The sequence below is a fragment of the Ovis aries genome, chromosome 16 (genome assembly GCF_016772045.2).
Source record: "Ovis aries strain OAR_USU_Benz2616 breed Rambouillet chromosome 16, ARS-UI_Ramb_v3.0, whole genome shotgun sequence".
Classification (NCBI taxonomy): Eukaryota; Metazoa; Chordata; class Mammalia; order Artiodactyla; family Bovidae; genus Ovis; species Ovis aries.
Genome location: NC_056069.1, coordinates 10,277,553 through 10,289,944, shown reverse-complemented (window position 1 = coordinate 10,289,944; position 12,392 = coordinate 10,277,553). Strand labels below are relative to the sequence as shown.

The following is a 12,392-nucleotide window of genomic DNA, read 5'->3' as shown; positions in this document are numbered from 1 at the left end:
ATATCAGGGTACACTTTAATTTTGTTTGTTTGTTAATTATAGATGTGAATTTCTTCAAAGCAAGAAATCTTTAGAGGAAATTACCCAGTATATTCAAAGCTACAAGGGATTTGTTGATGTCACGGTAATTTATTATTCTTTTTAATTAATTTTTATTGGAGTGTACTTGCTTTACAAAGTTGTGTTAGCTTCTGCTGTACAGCAAAGTGAGTCAGCTGTATGTATACATATGCTGTGAGCTAAGTCGCTTAGTCGTATACAACTCTTTGCGACCCCATGGACTGTAGCCCATCAGGCTTCTCTGTTCATGGGATTCTCCAGGCAAGAATACTGGAGTGGGTTGCCATTTCCTTCTCCAGGGCATATCCCCGAGCCAGGGATCGAACCCACGTCTCTAATACCTCCTGCATCGGCAGGTGGGTTCTTCACCACTAGTACCTCGTGGGACGCGCTGTGCATATAACCGCTCCTTTTTGTATTTCCTTGCCATTCAAGTCACCACGGAGCATTGAGTAGAGTTCCCTGAGCTATACAGTAGGTTCTCATTAGTTATCTCTTTGGCATCATGGTAATTTATAAAGAATTTATAAATTAATTGGAATGAGGAGAGTACGTCCCTCTTCGTCATGGCCTCTCCTGTTCCTTCTTCCTTTATCCCATTCCCCTACCTCTCATTGGGCAGGGGGAAGGAAAACATGTTCTTTTGGTCAACTGGAGTCCTTAGAACGGTCTGCCTTCCTGGTAGTTCTCTCCTCTTTGGCTGAGGTCAGTTTCTCCAGCTTCCAGTGTCCTCATGAGACATTCAGACCACAGGATGCTACCCACAGTAAGCCTCAGAGATGGTTACTTTATGCTGTATCATATGACTTCCCTAGTGGCAGTTGTTGGGAAAACCCATCTTACACAGGCTTATGCCAAAAAAAAAAAGCACGGAGGGCTGGATTTATTGGCTAAGATGACTCAGATGAGAACCCTGCAGGGGCAGAAGTGTTTCTTCAGACAGAAATCTGGGTGCAGTTTTCAGAGAAGAATCAGTTACCCAACACTTAACCATCCTTCTGAATCTAGTTTCTTTCCTATATCTCATACCTTCCTCATTAGTCAAAGGACCTCTGTGATATCTTATTGTAACTTAGCTTTTGAGTTGGATCTCTGGAAAAACTGACCCAGAAAAGGCTTCTTGTTGACTATAAATATTCACAGGCTTTCTTTTCCTATTACACTGTGTAAAAAATGTCAATATTAATAGATATAATAATTAAAGGAATAATTCTCTAACAACTCTGCCATTCAATTCAATTAAACTCTAATTTACAGGCAGAGGGTGGAGGAGGGAGTTCGTTTAATTTTTGTTCATAGATAGTTGTATACTTCAAATCAGTAACTTGAATTTTTTTAGATTGAGGTACAGTCGATCTATACTCAGATGGTAAAGCGTCTGTCTGCAATTCAGGAGACCCGGGTTCGATCCCTGGGTTGGGAAGATCCCCTGGAGAAGGAAATGACAGCCCACTCCAGTATTCTTGCCTGGAAAATCCCATGGACGGCAGAGCCTGGTAGGCTACTGTCCATGGGGTTGCAAGGAGTTAGACACGACTGAGCAACTTCACACACAAAAAAAAATTGTCGATCTACGCCTGAAACTAAAATATTATACAACACAGTGATTCACAATTTTTAAAGTTTATACTCCATCTATAGTCACTGTAGAATATTGGATATATCCCCTGATACATAGCTATATCATACCTATATATGTAATATATAGACATATATAGTGAATATATCCAAAATATATAGAATTTTTATTGGATATATTCTCTATAGAATATTGGATATGTACATTAGATACTTGTGGCTTATTTATTTTATGCACAGTAGCTTACATAATAGCTTGAGTTTTCATTTTCTTCAGGGAGAACATTTTCTGAATTCCTGGGTCAAGAGAGATTCATCTGTGGCATCAGGTAAAGACTCAGACTTATTTGGAAAAGCTCTAGTTGTTTATTGCTTTTGCTTTTTTCCCCCTAATCTTTCCATTTTCCTCCTCATTTTGTGGTGCCATGGTAATTTTTTAAAAAACCATTTCATTAGATTTTCTTGGTCTCCTGGGGTGATTTAATTTTTTTAACATAAATGAACATAGGGAAATATATCAGGGTTGGGTCCTTAATTGAATTTCCTTTAAAACAATTAAGATTTCTGGATAAAATGGTTTTGAAAACATTCTTAAATGGATCAGGGTCTATTAAGAAATTAAATGTGAAGTAATAGAAAATAAATGTTGACCTCTGCCCCCAATCCTGGCACAGAGCTCCTCAGTTCAGTTCAGTTCAGTCACTCAGTCATGTCTGAGTCTTTGAGACTCCATGGACTGAAGCACGCCAGGCCTCCCTGTCCATCACCAACTCCTGGAGTTTACTCAAACTCATGTCCATTGAGTCAGTGATGCCGTCCAATCATCTCCTCCTCTGTCGTCCCCTTCTCCTCCCGCCTTCAGTCTTTCCCAGCATCAGGGTCTTTTCCAATGAGTCAGCTCTTTGGATCAGGTGGCCAAAGTATTGGAGTTTCAGCTTCAGTATCAGTCCTTCCAATGAATAGTCAGGACTGATATCCTTTAGGATGGACTAGTTGGATCTTCTTGCAGTCCAAGGGACTCTCAAGAGTCTCAACACCACAGTTCAAAAGCATCAATTCTTTGGCACTCAGCTTTCTTTGTAGTCCAACTCTCACATCTGTACATGACTACTGGAAAAACCATAGCCTTGACTAGACGGACTTTTGTTGGCAAAGTAATGTCTCTGCTTTTCAATACGCTGTCTAGGTTGGTCATAACTTTCTTCCCAGAAGCAAGCGTCTTTTAATTTCATGGCTGTGGTCACCATCTGCCGTGATTTTGGAGCCGAAGAAAAATAAAGTCAGCCACTGTTTCCCCATCTATTTGCCACAAAGTGATTGGACCAGATGCCATGATCTTAGTTTTCTGAATGTTGAGTTTTAAGCCCACTTTTTCACAGAGCTCCTAAAAGCCATGTAATTTCCTAAGTGATAAAATCATGAGGAGTGTCTCTTGTTCTAATATTTGATCTTTGACACTGTCCCTGATACAGGGCTCCTAAAACCCTTGTAAACTCCTGTGGAGACTCTGGGTGGGCTCTTGGTTGGGGGTTGGTCACTGGGAGGAATAAGTTATGATTAGAAGCTTGGAATTTTCGTCTCTAATCCCTTTTCTTCATAGCGGAGAGAGGGGGATATAAATTGAGTTAATGATTGATCATGCCTATGTGAGGACGCCTCCATAAAAATCGCAATAGTTTGTGGATCCAGGAGCCTGTGGGTGTGTGAACACAACCACACTGTGACACACCCCAGCTCCATGGGGAGGGAAGCTCCCAGATCTCCGTCTGTGAGCCAGTTCATCTGCACACGTGTGCATGCCAAGTCGCTTCAGTCATGTCCGCGTCTTTGCAACGCTATGGGCTGTAGCCCACCAGGCTCCTCTGTCCATGAGGTTCTCCAGACAAGAATACTGGAGTGGGTTGCCATGCCCTCCTCTAGGGGATCTTCCCAACCCAGGGATGGAACCTGCATCTCTGATGTCTCCAGCATTGACAGGCGGGTTCTTTACTAGTAGCACCACCTAGAAAGCCCCCAGTTTGTCTGTACCCTTGATCATGTCCTTTGCTAAACGAGTGTTTCCCTGGGTTCTGTGAGCCACTCCGTCGAATGAAGTGGAGTGGGAGCAGTCTTATGGGATTGAGCCTTTAATCTGTAGGATCTGGTGCTACTGAGTAGATAGTGTCAGAGTAAATTGTAGGACACCCAGCTGGTGGTGCAGAGAATTGCTGGGTGGGGAAAGTACCAGAAGTACTGTGGATGTGACGGTAGCGTGAGAGTAACGGAGACACTGGAGGAGAAGACTGGAGCTTCTCCAGCACAGGAAGTCATATTCCAATTAATCCTGGGATTAAATGTCATACTGAAACAAGCTTTCATCTTAAGGAATTTTGCAGTATCTACTTTTGTTACCATACTTAATAGACACATAAGTTGGTTTTCAAATCCTCAAGAGGTGCAGAAGACAGGACCCAAACTCTAGGGCCAATGTGGACAGTCTAATGGAGACCACCCCCATACAGCTGACACCCAAAGGGCAAGAAATAAATCTGCCTCCTTTTTAGGGGGCTTCAAGCAAGATTTGCCTTTCTCAAGTCTTGATACTAATGTGGGGAGGAAGGGAAGCTGCTCTAGCTTACTCTTGCTTTATTCTGATGCTCTACAATGAAAAGATAATTTGAAAATATTTTATTATAAAAAAAGTATACAGAAATAAGACCATAGCAAATTCCCACCATGTATCCACCATTCTGTTTCAACAATTTAACACGTAGTCAGTCTGGTTTTGTTTCTCCTTTCCTAAGCCCCTCCTTCAATTGTATTGAAACAAACTCAAACATACTGTTCTATCTGTAAACACAAAGAAAGAAAGAAAGTGAAGTTGCTCAGTCGTGTCTGACTCTTTGCAACCCCATGGACACCAGGCTCCTCCGTCCATGGGATTTTCTAGGCAAGAGTACTGGAGTGGGGTGCCATTGCCTTCTCCTATCAAAGCTTGCTAGCCTCACCATATGTCTTTTATTCCAGTCTGTTGCAATGGCAGCATCTTTGTGAATGAAGAACTCCGCCTGCAGTCTTTCAAGTCCTGGCACCCGTCGTCCCTACTGGGAGCAGCAGCTCTGGCCAAAGCAGGTTTTTTCTACACAGGTGAGCCAGCAGTCTGCCCCAAGCTCTTGCCTTGCTGCCCAGTGAAACCCACATGCACTTCATGGTCCTGGGCTTGTATGTAACTAGGCTCAACAATCCCTACTTCTTCTCATTATTCTTCACATATTCTATTTCCTTTCTGTGTCATAAATCCTCTCCCAGTTCTCCACACCGCCTTTAGGTAGTAAAGCCCCTACCTTGAAAACTTAAGGTCTGGGCTAACAGCAAATACAAGCATTCTGTTGAGAATAATTATCATGCCTTGATACACTTTACCCTCTACCCCCACCCCTCTGGAAACTGTCACGTGACTCTGAGTCCCTCACTCCTGAACCAGAGCCAAGCAGTCGGATGTCCATACCTACGCAGCAGAGGAGCTGGGACGTTAATATTTTTTTTCTTCCAGGTAGCAATGTGCCCAGCTGAAAATTGGAGTTTCTGTTACTGAGGAAGATTGAGAGATATCTAGGAGTGTGGATAGGGGTCTTTTTTAAAATATATATTAATTTGACTGTGGGATCTTGGCTCTTCGTTGTGGCATGCAGCATCTTTAGCTGCAGTATCTTTAGCTGCAGCACAGGCGCTCTTTAGTTGAGGCATGTGGGACCTAGGTTCCGGACCAGGCCGTCTGCATTGGGAGCACGTGGTCTTAGCCACTGGACCAGCGGAGAATTCCCCTGGATAGAGGGTCTTTGCCACACTCTCCTTGGAAAAGAAAGTAAGAACATTCCTTTTTATAATTCCTAAGCATGGAGAATCTGCCATCGTTTCATAGTATTCTCTCTTTAGCTACTGGTTGTCAGGAGTTCCACTTTGTTATGTGCAAAGAAAGGGGGGGGGGTTCCCCTCAACTTCACCTCTGCCTGAGGTATGGAAAGGTGAAATGACATTGTATCCTTTCTGGGCACCTTGCTGACCTTCTCCAGACCAAACACACACGCTCAATTACGGTGAAGGTCCATGGGGGAACTTCTGCTGTGGGGTCAAATCATGAATACCACCGAGCAGTACAGAGCAGGGGAGTGTAGTGCTCACTTGATAATAGGCGTGTTCCATTGGTACAAAAATCTCCATGCCTCCGTATCTTCAGCACTTGGAGAGTTAGTGCTCCCCCCTTTTCTTCTTGCTCTCTCTGTTCTCTCTTCCCCGTGGCAGCCTTACTCAAGGACCTTCTGCCTAGCGGTGTCCTCACCCTCTTCCTCTCGAACCTCCTCATCACCCACAAGTCCTAGTCATCTCACCCTTTTGGGATCTCGCAAGCTCTAGGACCTCCTCTTTCTGTACAGACACAAAGGGAGATTTTCCTATGCTCTGGCTTTATAATGACGGCTGGAGTCCAAAAGGAGAAGGAAGATGAGGAATGTTCCATCATCTTACTAGAGTGGGTAGCTGTTCCCTTCTCCAGGAGATCGTCTCAACCCAGGAATCGAACCCTGGTCTCCCACATTGCAGGCAGATTCTTTACTGAGCGGACTCCCAGCTGAGCCACCAGGAAAGCCCAGGACTACTGGAGTGGGTAGCCTGTCCCTTCTCCAGTGGATCTTCCTGACCCAGGAATCGAACCAGGGTCTAATGCATTGCAGGTGGATTCTTTATCACCTGAGCTACCACGGAAGCCCACTTAGAAACAAGGATGTTTCTAGTTCAGTGCTTTGGTAGATCCAAATGCTAATTTCCTTCCAAAAAATAGAGTCTCACACAAAGACTTGATCCTATTTCTAGTGGAATAAACCTATAGTAAGAGGTGTCTGATTCTTCACGATCTTACTTACATGAGAGTGGCTATATTTGCTCACATATATTTTCCTGAGCTCCAAATAATATTCTTTCTGATTTATTCATTGAACAGATAACTTATTAAGTGCATAATAAGTGCTAATCACTGTTCTAGGTCCATGAGATTCATTGGGGAGCAAAACAGGCAAAAATCTCCTCCTTCATGGAGCTTCAATTCCACATTCTGATTTGTAAATCTCTTGCCCCATTGAATGAAGAGGGGACAGGGACAGGGTTTGATTAGAGTGCATGGTAGGTAGGAACATTCAGTGATACTTGCCCATGACCCCACTGGTGCGAGAAGAGCCCTAGTTAGAATATTTCCTCACTGGTGACACAAAGTTGTAACTTTGTCACAAAATCTGATAGCAAGTGTAATTGGGTTTTGCTAATATGGTTATTATCTGTGTCACCTGACAACTACATTGGCCTGTGGCACTGATCGAATTTGCTTACTTCTAGGTGAATCAGACATTGTCCAGTGTTTTTCCTGTGGAGGATATTTGCATGAGTGGGAGGAAGGTGATGACCCATTAGAAGAACACGCCAAATTTTTTCCCAAGTAAGTGGAATGAATGCTTAGTATCTACGAATCTGGATGTATTTGAGCAATTTTCCCCTCATTTCATATTCTGATTAAGGCTTTGCTCACGTGTCTCATCCTTACAATACGGGATGAGTCTTCCTTTTTTTCATTTCATTGCTTTCACAACCCCCTTCCCATCTAGCCTTCCTCTCACAGTAGTTACAGCACAGTTTTGGTTCAGTCATTATTTTCACATTACTGTCTATGTTATCATAACTCCATAAAGACAGAGCTTTTTAGTAAATAATTTTTTTCTCTCCCTGTACAATTTCCAGCCTTGGTAGGGAGTGATAATTGTTTTATCAGTATGTTTGCTTACTTTTTTTTTTTAATTCACACACAAACTCTTTTAAAGTACTCAATCCGGTAGCATTTGGTACATGAGCAGTGTTGTGCAATTACCTCCACGAATTCCAAAACATTTCATTTTTCCAAAAGAGAACTCTGTACCCATGAAGCCGTCATTCCCTGTCTCCCCAGTACACCCTACTGCCTGAGAGCTACCAGTTAGCTTTCTGTTGCTATAGATTTACTCTCTTGGATATTTTATGTAAATGGAAGCATATAATGTCTTTTCCCATTCTGGAGGCATTTAGGATTTTCTCTTTGTTTCCAGGGTTCTAAAATTTCATGAAGAAATGGCTATTTTTAAATATTTGTTTTCTGTAGCTCTTTAACACTTTGGAGGACTTATTTCTCACTCACCAAACTCTTCAAAAGTGTTCAACTATAAGAGGACATTTTGTTGTTTTCACTTTGTAATTAGTAAATGCTCTTCTAGAAATAAATATTAATACAAATAGATCTTAAATGCTTCTATCTAAGATTCTCAAGAGATATAGTTTTGAAGGTGTTTTCACAGAAGTAGTTGCATTTTTCTTTATTTGGATTTACTATTTAGTAAATTGTTAAACAGTGAAGATGGTCTTCTTAGTTTTTGGAAAAATAAACTAGGATACAGTCTGATTGTATTTAGGACCTTTTCTCGACTCTGTCATTTCCTTTTTTGTGAAGATTTTTATTTCTCCTCTGCCTTTTTTTTTTTTTTTTTTTTTGGTCCTCTGAGTGAGGCTTGAATCTTTTGCCTCTCTTTTAAAATTGCAAACTAGGATGCCCTTAAATAAGCATGTGTGACTTAAAGGAAAATTAAAGAAACCAATGAACCTACCGCTACAGTTAAGAAATTGAATGTTATCAAGTCCTTAGAAGGCTAGTGTGTGCCTACCTTCCAAGTTCTGATTATATCCTTGTCCCTCCAATCCGGAACACTTCCCTGTTGCCTCAGTTCTGCCTGCAATGCAGGAGACCCAGGTTCTATCCCTGGGTTGGGAAAATCCCCTGGAAAAGGAAAAGGCAACCCACTCCAGTATTCTTGCCTGGAAAAGCCTGCCAGGTTCTACTGTCCATGGGATTGCAAGAGTCAGACATGACTTAGTGATGAAACCACCACCAATTCTGAAATTTGTGTTAATTGTTCCTTCTACTCCAGATGGTTGGTTTCACCAGCTACATATGTATCATTAAGCATACTTAACTTTGCCTGTTCTATAAATTCAAGTAAATGGAAGGATACTGCATGGTTCTTCTGTGATGACTGACTTGTTTTACTCCATAAAGTTTTTGAGACTCATTCATAATTATGTTAGAATTGCAATTTACTTGTTCTCATTGCTATATAGGATATTGTTTTATGAATATAAAATTTATCCTTCTAGATTCAACATCTGGGTTGTTTTCAGAATGTTGCAATTCAAATAATGCCTCTATGAACCTTCTTGGACATAATTTCCAGTGCTCATTTTCCTCTAAGATACATAACCAGCCATGGAATTGCAAAGTAATACGATGTACACAGTCAACTTTACTAGATTATGCAAAACTTTTTCCAAAGTGGCTGTACTGATTTATAGTCTCACTGGTATAGATGTTTCCATTCTGTCTGCTCCCTCACTAACTTAGTATTGCCCCAATTTTTGTCAATCTAATTACTAATAATGTTGAGCATATTTTCATATTTTCTCACATAGTCTCCTTGCTCTTTTTCTTCAGAAACATATCTTGTGTATTCTTTGCCCTTTCCTCTTTCTTATTCAGGGAATATATGAAATGTCTCTATTTATCTGTCTTGGTACTCCTTGTTCTTGAGTCTTTATCTGATGTTAATATACTGTAGCCACTCCAGCTTTTAGTTTTTGCATGATACTATATTTTTTGAAATCTTTTTTTTTTTTTGGTTGTGGAGTACAACGTGAGGGATCTTAGCTACCAGACCAGGGATCAAACCCAGAGAGAATAGAGTCCTAACCACTGGGCCACCAAGGAATTCCCAAAATAATTTTACTTTTAACCTGTAACTTTAAAGTGAATTTCTTGTAGAGAGCATAGATGGGTCTTGCTTTTTTAACAGTCTGACAATATCTGCTTTCTTTTTTTGTTGTTATAGTTGTTTGAGTGTTTTGGCTGTGCTGTACAGCTTGTGGGATCTTAGTTCCCTAACCAGAGCCCTGGCAGTAAGAGCAAGGAGTCCTAACCGCTGGCGCACCAAGAGATTCCCCAATATCTGCTTCCTACCGGGAGTGTTTAGAACATTTACATTGAACAGAATCATTGATATGGTTGGATTTTAATCTACTATTTTGCTATTTGTTTTCTATTTATCCATCTCTTGTTTGTTTCTTCTTTTCCTGATTTGCATTTATTTTTCAATATTCCGTTTTATCTCTATAGTTGGCTTTTTAGCTATACAACTTTGTCTTTTTAGTGCCTGCTCTATAATCGATATAATGCATGTTTAACAAATCACAGTCATCTTCAAATAATTTTATAACATTGACATATCATGTATGAACCAATGTAACAGTATACTTCTATTTTCCCCTTCCTATCCTCTGTACTATTGTTACCATACATTTTACTTCACATGTATTCTAAATCTCACAATGTAGTGTTATATCTTTGTTGTAAACAATTATCTTTTAAATACATTTTAGAAAGAGAGAAAGCATATTTCATATTTACCCAATGAGTTACCATTCCTGGAACACTTCATTCCTTTGGGTAAAACCAAGTTTCCATCTTTTATGATTTTCCTTTTAAGAAGAACTTAAGAACTTCCTTTAACATTTCTTGTAGTACTAGTCTGCTGGCAGCTGAATTCATTGGCTTTATTTGTACAGAAAAGTCTGTATTTTACCTTCCTTCAGAGTCCTTTCCCTTGATGGGTTTATCTGTATAGTCACCTTGGACAGAAGCATTTAAAGTCCTACTAGCTTTTTTTTTTATAGCTACCCTTCTATTCCTGGGCTCATCTCCAAGTCATTCATCTAGGAAAATAAAAATGATGTGTCCCCTTGCTTTATCTCCTGCTTTCCTGTAATTCAGCAGCATAAAAATAAGCTGAGAGAGTTGTTTCTGGTTTTATCATTTACCTACTCACATTTATAGTTCTCATTTATCCAAGTTAATGACTGTGAATAGAGCTCTGTAGAATTTTCATCCTTGGCTCTTCAGGTAAACATCATAACTGAATTCAGAAAGGACCGCATATTCCAATTTCATGATGTCCAGCAAATTGTTTTCAGAGCCATTCTTTAGTCTTCATATTGATGGAGGTTTTTTTTTTTTTTTTCTGAAATAAACTTTTTATTTGGGGTATTTTTAGATTTAGAAAAAAGGTGAAAAGATAATACAGAGTGTTCCTGTATTCCCATACTCAGCTTCCTCTAGTACTAATATCTTACATTACCCTGGTACATTTGTTAAAATTAAGAAAAACAACACTGGAACATTACAGTCAACTCCAGATGTTTACATGTGTTTCACCATTTTCTCCTGCTTATGTCTTTTTTGTTGTCCATTGTCCCAGAATCCATAGATGGAGTTTGTTGTCTCTATTTTCTTTCCATTAGGTTCATCTTAGTTGGTTTCATGGATGAGTGTTAAATATGCTCCCACCCCACCAAATTGGCTGGTAATCCTTACCATTACTTTATGAGCCATTTACATCTCTGCTCCCAAGAGCCATAGTCTACATGCCTTCTTGATAAAGACACTGACAGACTCACAGGAAATGTTAATTTTATACTTAATCTTTGCCACTAAAACTCTGACAGTGTTTTTGAAAACCTAAAGCAAAGGTTTAATTGCATACAACTATCTCTATAACTTGTAACTTGTGTGTTTAGTTGTCAGTTTCTCCAGAGTGTGAAGTCCTCTGCAGAAGTGATTCCAGACCTTCAGAGCCATGATGAACTTTCTGAGTTAACGGTATTGAATGCCACCTTGTTTATTTTCAGAGTGTGTGATCATGTGATTAAGAACAGTTTTGAGCAGGAACTACTCATCATAAGTAAATAGTGTCAGTCACTCAGTCGTGTCCAATCTCTGGGACTCCACGAATTGTAGCCTGCCAGTCTCCTCTGTCCACGGGATTCTCCAGGCAAGAATACGGATCGCCATTCCCTTCTCCAGAGAATCTTCCTGACCCAGGGATTAATCTGGGTCTTCTGCATTGCAGGCAGATTCTTTACCAACTGAGCTACAGGGAAGATCCATCATAAATAAATCAGTCAATAAATTCTGCCAATATCTGTTAAGCATCTATTAAGAGCTACTTACAGATGGGGATACGACATTAAACACAACATAATGCCTAGCTTCATGTAATGTAGAGTCAGTCCCTTCTATTATGGTGCCCAGACTTGTTTGGACCTAAGAGTTGATTAGCATCCAGGCTACCTAGTTCCCATCAGTGATCTTCATTTGGAGGGCAGTAAGGTCTGACTTGCTAGTTGGCTTTTCTCAAAGCTGGGAAGATATGTTTCTTTTACAAAAGCAAATGACCAACCAATCTATTAATTAATGGTCAGATTAATAGGATGACCCCTTTAAACTAAGAAATTCTATATATTTCTCTGGAATATTAGCTACTACCAATTTAATGCATACACACACACACACACACAAACCCCTTATTTGAGGCTGTATATTAAGTATATTGTCATCCCATGAAAAAGAAAACAGTAATTTGCCATTCATTTGACTCATCTTTTACATTTGTGAACTGAAAATGAAATTGAAGGAAAACATTTGGGGGTATAGAAATAGCTGTTTTTATTTTATTGATGTATATGACTTACAATATTAATTCCAGGTAGTATTAGATATTTCTGTACATTACAAAGTGATTACTACCATAAGTCTAGTTACTGTTGGCATCATAAAAAGTTATTATAGTATTATTGATCATTTTCCCCATGTTGTACAT

The 12,392-nt window shown here is 40.0% G+C and overlaps 1 protein-coding gene across 3 annotated transcripts in view; it reads left to right on the top strand.

Moving 5' to 3' along the window:
* The window catches only part of NAIP (NLR family apoptosis inhibitory protein), a 42,517-nt gene that overhangs the window by 11,322 nt on the left and 18,803 nt on the right, over positions 1 to 12,392 (top strand). For all 3 annotated transcript variants that reach the window (XM_012096791.3, XM_042233702.1, XM_004017115.4), the window contains exons 4-8: positions 43 to 124; positions 1,916 to 1,967; positions 4,645 to 4,764; positions 7,003 to 7,102; positions 11,311 to 11,392. In XM_012096791.3, the coding sequence (XP_011952181.3) occupies positions 43 to 124; positions 1,916 to 1,967; positions 4,645 to 4,764; positions 7,003 to 7,102; positions 11,311 to 11,392 (436 nt within the window). The remainder of the gene's footprint in view (positions 1 to 42; positions 125 to 1,915; positions 1,968 to 4,644; positions 4,765 to 7,002; positions 7,103 to 11,310; positions 11,393 to 12,392) is intronic.